The sequence below is a fragment of the Mustela erminea genome, chromosome 17 (genome assembly GCF_009829155.1).
Source record: "Mustela erminea isolate mMusErm1 chromosome 17, mMusErm1.Pri, whole genome shotgun sequence".
Taxonomy (NCBI): domain Eukaryota; kingdom Metazoa; phylum Chordata; class Mammalia; order Carnivora; family Mustelidae; genus Mustela; species Mustela erminea.
In genome coordinates, this window is record NC_045630.1 from 5,635,245 (window position 1) to 5,653,614 (window position 18,370).

Genomic DNA, 18,370 nt, shown 5'->3' on the forward strand with positions numbered 1-18,370 from the left:
CGACACAGAACTTAACATTTTTTCCCGAAGACGCAGAAAATTAAGACGACTCTAGTAGGTGGCCTACGACACGATTCGCGGCTGGCGAAAATTAAGGCAAAGAAAGAACCAAACTGACAGAGCGTTTGCTTTCTCATCCGCGGGGGCAGGTCCTCTTCTAGGTCGGAGGACGGGGGCCGAACTCGGAACTGGCCCAGCGGGAAACACACCGAAAGCGCGGGAAGCGCCGGCCCTGCAGGCGTCGCTGCAGGCCAGGTCGGTCCAGGGTTTAAGTAGGGTGTGGGCGGGGCCAACGATACGAGTCACGTGACTCGAGCGGGCGGGAGGAGGAGGACTGAGAAAACGGCGAATTTACGCCTCACTTTCTCTCCAGGAAGGCGGGCGGAGCCGAAAACCAAACAAAAGTCTTCTGAGGGACAGGGGGCGGGACAGACCGGAGCGGACCGAGCCTCCAGCCCCGAGACTCTCGCGTAATTGGTTTTTCGGTTATTGGTCACTGTGGCAGGGCGGTCTGCGGTCGGGTGAGACGTGGGGAGCAATGGCGACCTTTGTGAGCGAGCTGGAGGCGGCCAAGAAGAACCTGAGCGAGGCCCTGGGGGACAACGTGAAACAGTAAGAGCTGTTCTGGCACAGCCTCCGGGTCCCCGCGCCGGCGCTCCCCTGGTTTCGGGCCGCCGACCCTCCCTGGAAACGCCCCCCACCCCGCGCCGCCCCGAGGCCCGTGCTGCCTCGCGTCGCGGGCGGCCGGGCCTCCGGGCTTCTCGGGCCGGAGCCGGGCGGGCAGCCCGAAGTCGCCCGGACGCCGGAGGGGCCGGGCCTCCCGGGACTTGGGCGGGCGCCTTCGCCCGGGACTCTCTGCCCTGGGTGGGGCGGGAGGGGCGCACTCCACGTCCAGGGGCCTACGGAGCGGTCGCGGGCCCCTGCGCGGAGTTTCGGGACGCGTGGGGCCTGCCCGGGGCCGAGTGACCCGGAGCCCGACACGCCCCGGCGGGATCGGGCAGCGCGCCTGGCGGCCCGCCCCGGAGGGCTTCCTGGAGGCGGGAGCTTCCTGACGTCGGGGAAGCGTAGATCGTGCGTTATAGAGCACTGACAGCATCACCGCGGTTATAGGGATGATCTCAGTAACGGACGCTGATCACCCTTTAAGCCCCCTAACGTGCTGTCTCATCGGAAATATGAGGTCCGGACGGTTATTCTTCCCATTTGATAGACGTGAAGACCGAGTTCTAGGGAGGTTACGTAACCCTTCAGAAGTCACCAGGCCTCCCATGCCTGATTCCTGGCTCTGATGCCTTACGAGGGGTTCCAGAGCCGCAAGCACCCAGCCAGACCTGGGTTACGGCAGGGGACCGAGGCCGCCATCAGGGCCAGTGCTGATGGCGGGATGAACCGGCAGTAATCCGGCCGAGGCCGAAGCTAGATAAGATATTTCAGAAGTACAAGGACGAGTTTGGAAGTTTTCAGAACATTAATCGTTATTACAATTTTATATATTTTTTTAAATATAGGAAACACATTTTAAATATTTAAAATTAGAATGCCTGTGTTGTTGCTGCTAGATGGCTTCTGGGATATTCCACGCATTTGCATTCCTCGGTAGATGGTCCCTTAAAAATAATGTTGCTGCAGGAGCAAGGCGTTTGGGGGGACACTTTCTTCTTATCTTTTTCTTTATATTCTTTATTATGAGCAGGCTGAAGTTACTTGGGTGTCATACATTATTTTGTCATACATTATTTTTGATGGAGTTGACATTCTTCTTTTTATTCTAGCAAGATACACAGAATTCCCATGTAAGACTTTTTGAAATACTCATGACCTAAACCGAATAACTAGAAACAAAATATAATTTTTTAAAAGACTGGTTTATTTCTTTGAGATAGAGCAAGCATGAGCGGGAGGGGGAGACAGAATGACAGGCAGACTCCTCACTTGAGCACTGGTCCGGATCCTGCCCTGGGGCTCAGCGTCACCCTGAGATCATGACCTGACTGGAAATCAAGAGTCTAACACTTAACGAACTGTGCCACCAAAGCGCCCCAAGCAAAATATAATCCTTAAAGATTATTTTAATATTATGAACGTTAATCAGACGTCTACAAACACTAGCATTAAAATCGAATCTATTATTTTGGCATAATTATTTAATTTTTTGTGAACATTTATTGACTCCCAAAGATAAAATAGTCCCCCTAAAATTACATCTTAATATTCATGTTTACTGTCAATTTCTTTGCTTATTTAATTAATTGAAAATTTTTTTAATAAGTAAAATTAAGTTTTCACCATTCATTAATTACTATAGTTTGTTACTTTTGTAATACTGACTGCTAAAATTTACATTTTTTTAAACACAATTGACTTTTTACTGTTACGTCTAGGATGCTTAAAATATTGGAAAGTGTTTCCATAATATAATAAATTTGAGAGACCTGCTGTGTGTGATTTACTGATGAGATGTGATGGTGACTTCTGTGATCCCACACATATCACACAGGGTTGCCAGAAATTTGAAGTTAGTATTCCCTATGTGGTCTTTAAAGGCCAATGCTGGCTCTCTGATGTTGGTCAAATACAGATGCGAAAGCTAAATTTGGTGCATCTGTGGGGTAAATCTCCATGAACAATGCAATCAAAATACGCTTTTGTGCCAGGAATAGCTAGTGGCATAGTGTGGTTTTGTATTTTTCCATTCTCTCACTGTCTTTTCCTCCTGCTCCTTAGAACACTATAACATCGCTCTATAGTGATGTCTCACATTTCTTCCATGAGTAGTTTGCTATGGTTTATACAACCTGCCCATTTACACATGGTCCTTGGTTGCAGGTAGAGCAGAGGCAGTGTATAAGGAACCCAGATGAGAGTTGTTTTCTACTTAGCTTGTGGTCCGAATGTCCTTTACGTCAGGTTGCATGCCCTCATCAGCTTCTAGAAAGATGTGGCCTTTGTTAGTTAACTCACTTTGTGTCGTACCCTGGAGAGTGTCCTGTGTAGAGAAGTGTTGGATTATTTTTGGTGACTCTATCATATGTATTTAGTCTTCTCTAAGTCTCTCCAGTGCTTCCTCGTCTGACCCACTTGTATTTCTCTCCCATCATCCTCACCTGATTCACAGAGGCTGACTGACTTTTTCAACTAAGTGTTAGGAACAGTTGTTTGTCCATGGCTATACAGCAAGGTAACACAGAGACCAGGGTGGGGAGCAGGTCTTCCAGATTTTGGAAGGGGTGCTAGCCCTTTGGGCCACGAAGTTTGCCCCTGGAGATCGGTGGTATCATGTTGGCAGAGCTTCCTGGTAGAGCCTGGTTTTACTTACAAGTTCGCATTCAAAATATGAATGTATTTGCATCTTTCTTGTAAAATTGTGATGCAGGGTTTTTAAATAATGAAATTTGTCTCATGTTACTATCTTATTGGATAGAATGGGACGGGAAAACACTTGTTTTTTTCTGTGGCACTTTATTTCATTTCATAATTGTTCCTGTCCTTAAAAAAAAAAAAAAAAAAAAAAGGCATTTGAGTGTCTGTTGTTGGGAAGTTACCGACTGACTAACGAGTGTGTAAGTATCAGGTGAGAAGTCATGCCAGACTCTAGAACTTAGCATATTTTGCTGGTGAGTGAAATGGGTCTTAGGCAGCTTTGACTCCCTTAAAGCTAGTTTTCTCCTGGAAAGAAGGAATGCATGTGAAGCCGAAACTTTGCCTGCGGTTACTTGCACACGTAGCGGGTTACATACAGAGGCACCGACTCAGATGGCTTGAAGCGGATCTGTGTTCAGGAGAAGCCCTGCCAGGGGTATAGTAAGCCAGTGAGGGCATTCAGCCGTCTCGTTTAGAAATCTTTTTTTTTTTTTTTTTTTTTTTTTTTTGGTCTTTTCTGTCAGGAACTCAAGTGAGCATCAGAAAGTAGCTAAGTGTGAATTGTAAGTGATTCTAAGACATGGACTGAGTGACTCTTCATTCTGCTTCATAAGGAAGGGGCAGCTTCCTTGAGCACTGAATCAGGGGCTGTGGATGTGGAAAGTCGTATTTTACTCCTATTTCTAATCTTTAGGTATAAAGGATCAAATCTCTCTCTCACTCTTTTTTTCCCTGCTAGTTAACTGGAACCTTTTATGATTAGTGGTTGGTTTTCACTTTAAAAACCACTAGGTTTCTCCTACCCATGGGTGTTTTCTTCGTGGTGAGGCAATTTAGAAACTCATTACTTCAGCTGATTAGATTAAAACTTGAGTTCATTTGAAGGGAAGGAGGTTATAGGATCAGAATGAATGACCTTTTCCCAACCCATAAAACATACACCTTTTAAAATATAGATCTTTTTTTTTAATTGGGGGATGTTTGATGTATGACATATAACATGACATTAGTTTCAGGTGTGCAACAAGTATTCTATGTAAATTGCAAAATGATTATCACAGTAAGTTAGTATCTGTCATGATACATAGTTACAAAGCTTTTTCTTGTGAACTTTTAAGATCTCTCAGCAGCTTTCAAATATATGATACTGTATTATTAACGGTAGTTAATGAGAACGCGTATCTGAAATTCATATTTAAGTTAATACCTTTAATAATAATACTTTTAAAATATAAATCTTAAATGTAGGATTCTGGAGGGTAATCTTTTAGAAAGGTTAACAGTGAGGAACGAAAGGTACAGCTGTGGTTTTGACTAATTCATTCATGAACCCAGTTATGTGACTACCTGCCAGTCACTTCTGGGAAAAACTTTTTTCTTCCTTCTCCTTCTGTCGGTATTCTGATTCCTAGGTGTGTTGGCTTTCAAGGCTGCCATAACAAAATACCACAGAGGGGGCGGCTTAAACAACAGACACTCATCCTTCAGGAGGGTGGAAGTCTGGCTTCAAGGTGTCATCAGGGCTGTTTTTTCTGACTCCTCTCCCTTTGGCTAGTAGATGGCCACTGTCTGGTTGTGTGTGTGTGTGTGTGTGTGTGTGTCTCTCTGTCCTAATCTCTTCTTTTTTTTTTTTTTTTTTAAAGATTTTATTTATTTATTGGGCAGAGAGAAATCACAAGTACACTGAGAGGCAGGCAGAGAGAGAGAGAAAGAAGCAGGCTCCCTGCTGAGCAGAGAGCCCGATGCGGGACTCGATCCCAGGACCCCAAGATCACGACCCGAGCCGAAGGCAGCAGCGGCTTAACCCACTGAGCCACCCAGGCGCCCCGTGTCCTAATCTCTTCTTACAAGGATGCTCATCACATGGGCTGAGGGCCCACCCTGAAGATGCTAATTTAATTTAATTACCTCTTTAAAGGCTTTGCTCCAAGTATAGTACTTCCTGGGTGCTGGGGCCTGGGGCTTCAACATACGAATTTGGGGAGAGGAACACAACTGAGCATATTATACGGTTTGGTAGGGAATGCAAAATTTCCCGCCCTGGGTTTTGGAGCAGGTAAGGTGAATTTCGGAAAGAAGCAGACCCCTTGGTTCTTAATACTGCTTCTGCCTTTGCAGATACTGGGCTAACTTAAAGTTGTGGTTCAAGCAGAAGATCAGCAAAGAAGAGTTTGACCTTGAAGCTCATAGACTTCTCACACAGGATAATGGTAAAATAATTATCTGGGGAGTTATTTTACTGTTCTGAAGTTTTCCCAGACTTGTAATAAATGGCAAATAAGTAATTGCAGTAATAAATTGCAATATATTTTGTAGTCTTCTCAGTTAAAAAAATAAAATTGGGTTTTTAGTGGTATGTAAGATTATTTTAATACTATGAATATTAAAAATAAAGTGTAAAGAATGGCAGGGTAGGGGATAATCCAAAGTCAAATAATGGTTTCCTTACGATTTAAATATTTTGTATTTGACTTATGATAATCTTCCCTTTTTCAGTCCATTCTCACAACGATTTCCTCCTGGCTATTCTGACGCGTTGTCAGATTTTGGTGTCTACACCAGGTAAGGGAGTGGAAATACTTCCAGGGACGTCCATCAGCAAAGCCCCTGAGCACCGGGCTTTAGTTTCCTTTAACAGACACATCTGTTGCGCAAAAAGGAAATGATCTTTGAACCGCTCAGAAGAAAACCTTTATTACACAGGTGCAGCCTGTTTCTTAGAACCTTCGTAAAGCCGGTGATTTCCCTGCGCTTAGATTGACTTTGGTCTTTACTCTCCGCTCAGCTTGATTTTGGATGACTTCAACGAAGGACACACAGGAAGAGGGTGGGCAGTCAGGATGCCGAAGCGGAGGGCAGCAGGTGTCAGCAGCGGGTTTCCGTGACACAGGGAAGGGGAGTGAGGGTTAGGTGCAGGGGAAGCCACCACATGGGGTGAAGACCTGGACTTGGACCGTCTCACTTACATGCTCAAGTAGGAGAGTAGCACCTGGAAGGTGAGAGCTGCCTTTTGGGGGGTAGGTAGAAGCTGGTCCTGTCACTTCGCCCTGAATAGGTATAGATAGAAACAATGACTACTGGTTTTTTGCTAAAGCGGTGCAAGTCACTTCTTTGAACCATCTTGCTTGAATCAAGTAGTCGAAAATAAATAATTTAAATACATTAAAAATTTGCCTTGCAGTAAAACTTACCCTGAGCTCTTGTTAAAAACTGGGATTTATAGGGCCCTCCTGCTGTAGATTGAGTATTTTTGTTTTTAAAGGACCCGTGGTGATTGTGACGGTCATCTTTATATAGAAGTGACTACTAGAACTTTCTGTCATTTCCCTCTGCTAACCTCTGCTGTATGAGAATGCGTTCACATGGAACCTCCTCCAGGCCGAGTCCTCACACTCGGAAAAGCTGTCGTTGGCGCAGAGTAGTGAACAGTGAGCGTTTGTTTGTGGGGAGTGGGGTCAGGCGGGGCTGTTTCCCCGAGCCCACCCGCCCCGTGCTGCACGTGGTCACGGGTGTCCGATTTCTCATGTTCTGTTTCCTTCAGACAGGGGTGGACTTCAACTAGTTGGGTCATAGAGGCGATCCACTCCTCTGTGTAAAATTTAATTTATCAGGAAAGCCAGCATGGTGAGACCTAGATCGTGCTTTTCATGTCTGTGTGTTCTAAAAAGTGCGCGGAAAGGGTGAGTGGTGGGACCGGGAGTAAAAACCCTGGCTGAGAGGAGTCAAGAGACTTAGGCGCAAGTTGAGGTTTTTCCACTGGCTTAGGTGGGATAGGTAATTATTCGGTGTTCTTGCTTTCACACTTACAAAATACAGTAAGATTTGCCCTACAGATATATATTAAAAAGCGGACAAGAGAACAGTGAAAAAGTACTCTTGAAAGTAAAAAAAGAAATTGCCAAACAAACATGGAGTGGTATTAGAAAGTGTTAAGTGGCTGATTTTAACTAAATAAAGCCTTTGATAGGCATGAATGTTTGTTACTGGTTATTTTAAAATAAAGGATGAAACGTTTGGAATTTGAGAGGTTACTTCTCTATCAGGCCTACAACCATTAATGAAATTAATGGTTGCTGGCATCAAGGAGATGATTGAAAAGTGAAAAATAGAAATAGTTCTTTGTACATATACTACTTAGGGGTGGGTTTTCTGTTTTTCTAAGCTAGGCAGGAAAAATGATTTTCATAATATTGATAGAGCGACTGCAGTGCAACAGACACAGTCATTCTTGTTAACCTTCACAACAGCTGTTTAGGGTAGGTATTAGCCTCCTTTTTTATGAATTAGGAAACTTTAGAGAAAACAAAAGGAAATAAAAAGCAAAACTTAACTGACACCTTCTGTGACCAGTAAGTGGAAGCGTTGGGTCCGCACTGAAATCTGCCTGCTGCGGGAAAGCTGGCCTTGTTGCTGGCCCGACCTCACTCACTGTGCGGTGCGTCCTCGCTGGGACTGTGGTCACACATCAGCAGCGTCACCCAACGCCCAGGCCCCTCCGGCAGGAGTAGGCTTTGCTGGGAATCTTCCGCGATCGGCTGACCTCATCCAGGAGACTGGGTGTTCCAAAAAGACATTGGAAGTGGTGGAGAGGAGGAACTTGACTTCCCAAACTGTTCCCCCCCACCCCCCGCTACTTTCTAATTCCAGTCTAGTTAATATGCAGTGCTATGTCAGTTTCGGGTGTACAATATAGTGATTCAACAGTTCTGTACTCAGTACTCATCGTAAGTGTCCAGATAGCTCTTTTTTAACTGACAGACTTGGAGTATTTTTTTTAAAGCTTTAAAAATTCATTCTTCAAAAAACATTAAAATGGAAGTAATGTTTTTGCTTAGATGATGAGTGGCCTTTTTTTTCCCCTATCTTATTAAAATTGGGGGGGTATTTTTCAGGTGTACTGTATGAGCTTGGATTACTTTGCCTTTTTTTTAGCCTCTGAACTATACATACACTCATGGTTAGAAAGAAATGATACAGACGGTCTTATAATGAAAAGTTCCTTCCCACTCCTAGACTTTTTCTCAAAGACAACCACTTTGTTTCTTGATCTTCTGGTAGGACTTTGATGGCTCCTCATTGGAGCTTAAATCTCTTTCTGTATTTACTGATTTTAGACATCTGCATTAATGCTTTGTGTTTGTGAGATTTCTTCAATTCTTTCAATCTTTCTGTCCAGTGCATTCTTTTTTTTTTTTTTTTTTAAGATTTTATTTTTTTATTTGAAAGAGAGAGAGAACACAAGCAGGGGAAGCAGCAGAGGGAGAGGGGGAGGCAGGCTTCCCACGGATCAGGGAGCCCGACTCGGAGCTCGATCTCAGGACCCCGGGATCAGGACCTGAGCCGAAGGCAGACGTTTAACCCACTGAGCCACCCAGGTGTCCCTCCAGTGCATTCTTTAATTCAGCAATTTTTACAATACCTTCTTTTTGTTTTATGGATATACATCTTTTCAAACTTCTCTGAAGACCCCAGTTAGAAATTATTTGAAGTCCTTTGTGTTGCCTGAATTCTTTAGTCTGGGACCTCCGTTTTCTGTTTGTTGAGCTTGGGCTTTCAGATCATGTTACAGATGATCGTCCGATGTCTGGTGACGCGTGTTGAAGAGTGAAGCATACGACGCCTGGGGGTTTTGTTGTAGCGGCTGCTGAGGGGAGGCCAGCTCGGCTGGGGCTCCTCACATGTCAGCACGCGGAGAGTTGTGCTCTGGGCTGCCAGCATCTGTACCAACGACCTCAGGATAGCCCAGAAGTTTTGTTCTGTTTAGCTCCTCTGAGCGTTCTCCATCCTCGTGCCCCCCCCACCCCGCCCCTTCCCCCTGCTGTTATAAACACTGCGCTGGGCTGGCTTCAGGGCCTGTGAACTGCCCATGAACTCCGAAGGGCCCCTTACTTGGCTTAGGGCCCTACCGTGGTTGCTCGAAAATTGTAAATGTTTGAACAGGGGACCCTGCATTTTTATTTTGTACCGAGCACACTGCTAGGGGTGAGGGAAGGGGTTTGTGTATGCGATTTTTGAATACAGACCTTCCGTTAATCTTGTTTTTAACCTTACTGACCCCTCCGGTTTCCACTGTACTCACCTTCTCCAAATCCAAACTTTGTGGATTTCTGCTGTGCAGGTTGACTGCTTTCTGCATTTCCCAACCTTGCCTAGCCTAGGTTACTGCTGGATTACGACTTCCGTGTGTCCGCTTGTAATTTAGCACCTCTTTAGCTCATTGGTTTTTTGTTTTTTTTTTAAAGATTTTATTTATTTATTTGATAGAGAGAGAGAGAGATCATAAGCAGGCAGAGGGGCAGGCAGAGAGAGAGGGGGAAGCAGGCTCCTCGCTGAGCAGAGAGCCCGATGCAGGGCTCGATCCCACGACCCTGAAATCATGACCTGAGCCAAAGGCAGAGGCTTAACCCTCTGAGCCCCCCAGGCGCCCCTCTTTAGCTCATTGTTGGAGTTCGCTGGGTTCTCATCTTGTTTCACTCGTCTTCCTTTTTGTCACCGTCGTGGATACATGCTGTTTCCTTTTCACTATTACCATTTTTAGTTGGTCTTGGAAGAGAGAGGAGATTTGTGTGCTCTGTTCGGCATCTTGAACTAGAAAATTCTGTCCTTTTTTGATACTACTGCTACTCATAAGCAAAGAAAGCACCCAATAAACATTAATTAAAATAGAAAAAACAAATTTGTCTTCATAAAGGAATAAGTTCGGTTACAGCTGAAAAAACACGATTTGAGAGGATTCATAATTTTGTTTAGAAAGTAGAAAGAGAAGATCTGAATTTAAGCATTTATTATTTAGTTTCATTACTTGAGCATTCCATACTTTTTTAGCCCCAAATGAAAGCAAACTTAGCAGTCGACAACTGTCATTATTTTCTCTTATGGTTATGATTTTTCTCTTGCACAGAGGGTGCTGGATCTTTGCCCTGGACAGGGGGTTCTGCAGCTAAACCTGGAAAACCAAAGGGGAAGAAAAAGCTTTCTTCTGTTCGTCAGAAATTTGATGTAGGTTGTTATTCGATAGATCTTGGTAACAACTGATTTAAATGCTGGTGTGATGAAACTGGCTTTCATTTCTAAATAAATCTTAAAATACTGGTAGTAGAGTTGAAAAAGGGGGGCCATGATTCAGGGGGAAAGATGTTACTGTATTTGAAGTTGATGAGAGTTTCAAAGATTCTGAGTCCCAAGTGGTCTGAGTTTTTATAGTTCTAGTTTGTTACAACATAAATATTAATAGGTTTTCATTAGTACCTCACGATTTTTTAATGATTCAAAAAGTATGCCTGTATTCTTTCTCCTCTTAAAATATTTTTGTGGAATGAATAATGTTTTTCCCATTGAAGACTTCTGCTCCCTGGCTACAGGACGCCTGGAGGTCTCTGGCAGGATCCTGGTGATGCCCAGCTAGGCCCTGAGCCTTTGGGGATCAGCAGGGGTTGATGAAGGGGTTTGGCTGTAACACTTGTAAACATTTTAGAATAACTTGCTTTTTTGTTCGTATTTGGGGAAGAAAGTTTCTCAAAAGTATTCCTTTTATAGATTTGACTGGTTGTTGATAGGTTTGTTGATTAACATCAACAAACATTTATTGCTACCTTTGCTCTGTGTTTTCTATCAATCGTATTCAATCCAGAGGGCATCAGTATCTCCAGAGAAGCGTACCTTGGTTTAGAAAGGGATATTTGATATAAAATACAGTTTTATACTTGGAAAATGGAAAAACAACCAGTGTTCCTTCTGTAATACAAACTTTAAATGGGGACAGGTCATATTCGCTACCAGCAGCTTATCTCCCACCGATGATGGAGAGACCAGATGGGCTGTCTGGATGTACCCGAGGAAGGCAGAAGTTTTTTGGGTGGGACAAGATTGGGAAACACTAGTTTATTTTATTTTTTTAAGGATTTATTTATTTATTTTAGAGAGAGAGTGTACACATGTGCTCTTCTAGGAGCCAGGGGAGGGGCAGAGGGAGAAAGGATCTCAGACAGGCTCCTTGCTGGGTGCAGAGCCCTACTTGGGGCTTGACCTCATGACTCTGAGATGATGACCTGAACTGAAATCAAGAGTCAGACGGGCACTTACCCAACTGAGCCATCCAGGCGCCCCAAGAAAAGCTATTTTAAATAATTAGAATGATGTGTCTTAGTGAGATTCTGTGTTGAGGATTTTAAGTAGAAGATGATATAAAGTAGTTACACTGGTGTTCTCTTGGAATACCTGTTATTAGAGGTTATGTTGGTTGGCTCGGCTTTTAAAGCATAATTGGAGTATTACTCTCTATTTCTACTTTCAGAATTTGCTTACTTACAAGTATACTCTGACTTGTTTAAAAATAGTTTTATATTTTCTCCTTTCCCCTAATTGTATTTTTAAGCACAGAGCCATATATTCTGTGATGACCCAGGTGTTCACTGAATAGAACAGACCACTGTGCGCACTGCCACCGTTCCCTTTAGCTCATGTCTGCGTTATTACTATGTAACGGGTGTGACTGTGATTATTTGTGCATGAGTTACTTCTGTTTTTTTAACACCCTGTGGTATGGTTTTGGTGGCATTAATTTGTGGGATCTCAAGCCGTAAATTGGTTACTTTTCTTTGCATTATTGCTTGCCACTGTGATGAATAATTTTGAAAAGTTTTCTTACCCATAGCATAGATTCCAGCCTCAAAATCCCCTGTCGGGAGCCCAGCAGTTTGTGGCAAAGGATCCCCAAGATGATGATGACTTGAAACTTTGTTCCCACACAATGATGCTTCCCACTCGGGGTCAGCTTGAAGGGAGGATGATAGTGACCGCTTACGAGCATGGCTTGGACAACGTCACGGAGGAGGCGGTCTCAGCTGTTGTCTATGCCGTGGAGGTTAGTTTGCTGGTGACAGGAACAATCTTACACGTTGGGTGTAACGAGCTTGTGTGTGTTGTTGAAAGTTGGGACTGCAAGAAAAGAACCAAAATGTTGCCATCTTGGAGTTGTCATCTTGAAATTGTTTTCTTTGGTGGAGGGAAACACCCCATGGTCCAAGCAGTTGCCTTCAGTTAACAGCCTAAGCTCTTCAGAAAGGTTAATTAGGGCATAACACTTGTGCTTGACTTGGTGTTTAATTTAACAGGGAAACCGTTTTAAGGGGAAAAAAGAGTTTGAGAATCGTAAAGATTAAAATCACTGGTGTTTGCTGTGGCACAGCATTTAAAGAGCATTAGACTTGGTTTCCAAGCAGTGGGATTCTTGCCTCACCTCACCACGCTCTTCCACTGATCCATCCACTTCATGCATTCAGTTACTGGACAAGGTATATTGGGTCTGTAGTCCCGGGTATGCCGGGCGATATTGGGTAATCCCCAATACTTGGAGGCCCCATTTCCTCACATGTACCTCAAAGATCGTAAGAGCTGTCTCATGAAGTTGTAAACATTAAATGAATTCTGTGTGGAAATGACAGTTTATATCATTCAGGCCTGGGTATGAGATGATCTTACTGGTATAGTTGAAACACCAGGCCTGATCCCGACTCCGCCGTTGCTAGCAGTAGGCTGGGGCCAGCTCTGTCTCTTCATTTTCACGGACATTTTCCATTCCCCTCTTATGTACTTGGTGCTCATAAAGAGATATTAAATACCTGATTTTTTGCTTATTTCCTATATATCTGTTGTACATGTGGCTTTTGAGAGAGCCAAGGTTCTTTTCTTGCAAGGATTTTACTAGATTGAGCATTATAACCAATAAATCTTAGATCTTGAAACTTCTTGTCTTATTTTTAAACTGGATTTCAAGGTAGTTTGCCTCCTTTAAAAAGTTTCATGTAATTTTTTTTTGTACTTTCATTTAAAGCTATCTGAAAATTCTTTTTTTGAGAAAGGAGCCAGTTTTAGGGGTATAAACAACTTCTTTAATAAATTACGTGTAGAGCAAGCCCCTATTAAATAGAACTAAATAAAAATAGCACGGCTCCCTCCTTCGTGTGGCTCCCTGGTAAACCTTCATTTGGTTCCACCATATGCCAGCCTGTCTCGTGCCTCCATCCACTGAACACTAGTAAACGTTTTTTAGTCAATGGAAGTTTTATGATTTGCTTTTAAACAGGAGTTCATGCTGTTCTCCGTTCTTTACTTGTTTTCACAGAATCACCTGAAAGATATATTGACATCTGTTGTGTCCAGAAGGAAAGCTTATCGGTTACGTGACGGTCATTTTAAATATGCCTTTGGGAGTAACGTGACCCCACAGCCTTACCTGAAGAACAGTGTCGTGGCGTACAACAACTTAATAGAGAGGTACATGGGGTTTCTTGTGATCGCGCAGCCCTTCTTTCTAGCTGGTGTGCTCCCATCGTGTGTCCCATCGCTGGTGAATGATTGGTTACTACGTTTCTGTAAGTCTAAGTACCTTTGAGAGCAGGGCGGTTTTGTTTTCTGGAGCTGCATCCTTGCTTGGTAACTGGTGAAGTACTTGGTGCTGTTTATCAGAGGCGAAGTTGGCGAGGCTGCCACGTGTGGTTCGACGTGAGTGCCTCGTGCCTCGCATCTTCCGAAGTGCACTGGAGTGGTGCCCTGGGGCGGTGCGTTCTCAGGGCTCCTGAGCGCCGCCCCCGCCCGGGGGTAGCAGCGGGCCTGCGCTCAGTCGGAAGCGAGCCTGTGACTGTTGGGTCAGGGTTGGGTGGCTTGGTGGTGGGAGGAGGGCTGGGAAGTGTTTCTCTGCCTCCTTGTGTGGCTTCCGTGGCGGTAGCTCCAGACAGTGGCCTACTGGGTCCCATTGCTCCTGGCAGACCTGGTCTCGGCCCGCGACTACGGGATTCCTCTGGCCGCCCTCTGCGGACGGCTCCTGGGACTTGCAACGGCCTGAGTCTTCGCTTCATGAGATGACCTGGATGACCTTTCATCTATCCCTGTGGGGTCTGTCTTCACCCCTCACCTTCCTTTCTTCCTTCCCAGCAAATAATTTAGTCCAGAGTTTAAGCCTTTGGGAAAGAAAAAGCGGTGATGTCATTTTTCTCGTGCTGACTGAAGTGACTGAATTTCTTTGAGCGCCAGTTGGCTGGTTGGTCAGGGAGATGACAGGAAGGTACACGCTCCGAGAGCAAAGTGGGCCTGGGAAGGCCGCTGGGAGGGACGTCGGTGCAGAACTAACAGGAAGGGAAGGTAGAAGGTGTGGTAGGACGACGTGAAGGGTGGGAAGCTGAGAAAGAGTTGGACACAGCAAAGTGTTGACAGCACGTGGAGGGGTTGAACCAGATTCTCCTTCATGGCTGAAGAATTGAGGTGGCTCACACGGGCCCTCGGAAGAGCGTCGTTTGTACTCAGGTTGCCGGGTGTGAAGGTTTCCATGCTCAGTCGCATTCAGGCCTATCTGTGTGGGAGTACTTGTTCTCTTTTGTAAGCCATTCTTTTCTAGGAAACAACAACAACAACAAAAAAACAACAACAAAGGGGGTTGGGGGGGGCTCCTTGTAGTGGCGGAATGCTGGGAGTCGTGTTTCTGACCCCGCCAGGCCTCCTGAGCCGCCCTCTCTCCCCCGCTGGCCGGTCCCTGGAGGGCTTCTGCCTCGCTGCTGGCTGCTTCGTTCCCCAGCAGGGCTGACTTTCCTGATGCCCTTACCCGCACTCATACCCCGCTTCTGCGCATTCCTGAGTTACCTCCTCACTGTTGTGTTACCTCTGGGATGGCCTTCCGAATTGTGTAGGTCATCTCCTACAGTTTTATGATATAAAAATTGTGCCTGCCTTCCCTGCTGGTACTCTATCTAGGTCCTGTTTTGGGAAATTGGCAGGATTTGGATTTTCTCCATCCTCCATTTTTGCTTATTTCTTATTCTGTGCTGTATCTTTTCTTGGATGTTATTTTTCAGTCCTATTGTCTCCAGTTACATTTTATCTTCCTCTCTCGTCAGTGTTTCAATTTCATTTTCCTTTAATTAATTAAGTCGCCACCCCCATGCCCCCCCCGCCCCCGACTAGAAGCACTTCAAGGGCAGGAAACAATTTTGGCTCAGTGTCCTGAACTTAGTAAATATTTTAACATTGTGGAGAGAGGAGTGTAAGTGTAGTTGCTCTGCATTCTGTTTCCAGCTTGACAGATGGGCTGCCCTTAAAAATGTAAATTATGGGCTACTGATGTATATACTAGCTAAAAATTAATTGGGTTTGTAATTGGGTTTCTCGTTCATTTGAAGATATTTTTAATAAGATGTATTAAAGTCCATTTCTATTCTAGTTGTTCAGTTGTCTCCTTCCTAGTTACTGGCTTTGTTTCCAGTCCTCCAGCCTTTTCTGCTCCTTGTGCCGGTCAGAATCCCGCTTCCTACCCGCCCCCCGATGACGCGGAGCAGCAGGCTGCCCTCCTCCTGGCGTGCTCCGGGGACACTCTGCCCGCCTCTTTGCCTCCTGTCAACATGTACGACCTTTTCGAAGCTCTGCAGGTAACTCTTGGCCCCTTCAGGTTGGCCTAGATTTAGGGATAGGTTCAAAGTTTCTGCGAGTTTACGAAAATATTCAGTAGCCTTTCCTGTTCCTGGTTTTGGTTTTCCGTTTTTAGTTCATTAAAGCCATTCATACGACCTTCATGTTTCAGATCCAGGGTCCAGGCCTCCCTCCGCCTCCCTGCTTCCCTCTCCCAGACCCCACAGGCCCCGCAAAAGAAAGAAAAGAAAAAAAAAAATCTCTGTTCCCTTACTCCTATTTCAGAGGCTTGTTGCTTGTTTTCTTGTTATCTAGTTGGAGCTTCATTAGACTCTGGCTTGTAGTCAGTAGGTTTGTGCAACTTTTGTGTGTGTTTGTGGATAGAACCCTTTTTAATTTTATATGTTGGAAAAATACATACACTGAAGCGAAATCGGAAACATGCAAATATTTGAATCACAGGTGCACAGGGAAGTCATTCCTACACATACCGTCTACGCTCTCAACATAGAAAGGATCATCATGAAGCTCTGGCACCCCAATCACGAAGAACTGCGGCAGGACAAAGTCCACCGCCAGCGCCTGGCGGCCAAGGAAGGCCTGTCGCTCTGCTGAGTTAGGGCGGTCTGAGGGGACGGGACCCTCAGCGAATTCATTGGTTGTTGAGAATTGGATGTTTTTTGGGTCCACATTTCAAGGCTGAAGTGTACAGTGTAAATATAAATTTTCCTATGGAAATGTGACACTGAGTACATTTTGTGTTGCTACTGTGAAGCCATTAATATAAATCTGACTTTGCTCATGACCCATGTCTCTGTATGTGTGTGTGTTCTCAGTTATGGGAGGAAGCACTGAAAAAATTCTGTGCCTGGATTGGAAAGGTTTTTGGGCATCTGAGGCTTAGTATCCTGTGGTCTACACGTGAGGTAGATGACATCCTAGAACAAAGAAGCTGTTATAACTTAGTCCCCATGATCAGCAGGGACATCTGTGTTTTCAGTGGCCGCATATATTCTATATCTGGCAAGCCTGACATCTCTGCCTTTCTTCTAAAGAACTGCTCTTGCATTTTGGTTGAAATAATCCACACAGTGTTAAAAATCATATACCTCCTTTAGTGACCAGTTTAACAGATATAGGTGTCTCCCTCAAAGTTCATTACAACTCCATAGAAAATAGAACCTAGAAATGCTGTGCTGTTAGACAAAGTCCTTTTTTTGCATTAAAAACCAAAACAACAACAACAAAAAAAAACCTCGAATATAATTAATTTTACAAAGTTTTTTCTCATAACTTGTTTCTTTTATAGTTGATATGCCCAAGGACTTTGGTCGGCAAGTCCATCTACTGACTATTCCTATAGAATATGTTTTAAAAGGCCCACATACACATACTAGATTTATACTTAGAAATTCCCCAGTTCCTCTGCAGTATGTTTCTATCCTTTATCAAATGATAAAGTGAAAATAATTTACATTTGGCAGTGTTACTAATAATAAAGTTTGTTTTTTTTAGAAGTGATGCTTTTTACTCAGAAGATAGTATTGGGCTATGCTAGAATGTTTGGATGGGTTGTGTAGGGCTACGTGATCTATGTATAGACGGACTTGTTCACATGGTTCAGTATTTGGATCTGTGTATTTGATTTTGTACTTTAAATGTGACAAATAAACCTTTCAGGAGAAAACTTCTTTTTGTGTGTTTATTAAAATAAACATACAAGGAAAACTGCCTCCTACAGAAGTTTGAACAGCCCTGCTCTCTGAGATCTTAGCAGACTTTGCAGAGGGATGCGCTAGATGAGAAACATTAAAGAATGGGTTCCGACTTCAGTATGCCATTTCTTCCTTTTGGGATGTGTAAACTAAAAAGAAAAACACCCTGATTTCAGTTCTTGGCACAAGTCTGAGAAGTCCTTCAGAATTTTAGGTAATTTTTTAGATTGAGAAAAATTTGCAGTGATACCTAGTGAATGTAGTGGCTTTGTTTTGGGCCGTCTGTACATCCGGGGACGTAAAGCTTTATGCAGTCCTTCAATGGAGAGCAGCCGGGGCCTCAGCCGTGTCCTGCTGCCTGTCGCAGTGACGGCTTCCAGGGAGCACGTCGCTGGTGCTCTCTAGGATCCGGCCTGCCTACATCAAGGTCACCTGCTCTGGTGGGACCACAGGCCACCAGAGGACACCCTTTCTCTCATGTGTTTTGGGCTTAAATGAAAATCTGCTTTTCATGCCGGTCTTCCTCAAGAATCATTTTGTAAAGTGGAAAGGTGGGATCGAAGGTAGAGGGATACTTGGGATTTTTCAAGGGAGCCTCTGAAAGATATGAACACCTCTGTTCCACCAAAGGTTGGCTCCAACTCTTAACTGTTGCCAACTCTGGGATCCTGAGGGAAATCGTGACTGCTTATTACCAAGCGCTTAGAAAAATAACTCTCCCAATGAGGAAAAAGCTGTTAGAAACGAGATAATTTCAGACTTAAAGCTAATTTTTCCTGGCAGGACCATCAGTAATTGTCTTTTAGCTACAGGTGTATCACTATGTAAAACCAGGCACCCCGAGTGCTGGGATCGAGCTCTGTGTCAGGCTCCCTGCTCAGTGGGGAGTCTGGTTCTCC

At 44.4% G+C, this 18,370-nt stretch overlaps 1 protein-coding gene across 1 annotated transcript; it reads left to right on the forward strand.

The window, feature by feature from the left end:
* Positions 1-428: 428 nt before the first annotated feature.
* TADA1 (transcriptional adaptor 1) lies at positions 429-17,443 on the forward strand. The gene is made up of 8 exons (XM_032317223.1): positions 429-612; positions 5,479-5,570; positions 5,857-5,922; positions 10,262-10,359; positions 12,014-12,223; positions 13,484-13,635; positions 15,614-15,776; positions 16,219-17,443. The coding sequence occupies exons 1-8, from the start codon at positions 539-541 to the stop codon at positions 16,369-16,371; spliced, it is 1,008 nt and encodes a 335-aa protein (XP_032173114.1). The 5' UTR covers positions 429-538; the 3' UTR covers positions 16,372-17,443.
* The last annotated feature ends 927 nt before the right edge of the window (positions 17,444-18,370 follow it).

Bases quoted from the DNA above. Each gene is read 5' to 3' on its own strand.
- TADA1 (XM_032317223.1), top strand. From the start codon at position 539: ATGGCGACCTTTGTGAGCGAGCTGGAGGCGGCCAAGAAGAACCTGAGC. The intron at 5,923-10,261 runs GTAAGGGAGTGG...TCTCTTGCACAG, and splicing joins GATTTTGGTGTCTACACCAG to AGGGTGCTGGATCTTTGCCC. The intron at 10,360-12,013 runs GTAGGTTGTTAT...TCTTACCCATAG, and splicing joins CTGTTCGTCAGAAATTTGAT to CATAGATTCCAGCCTCAAAA.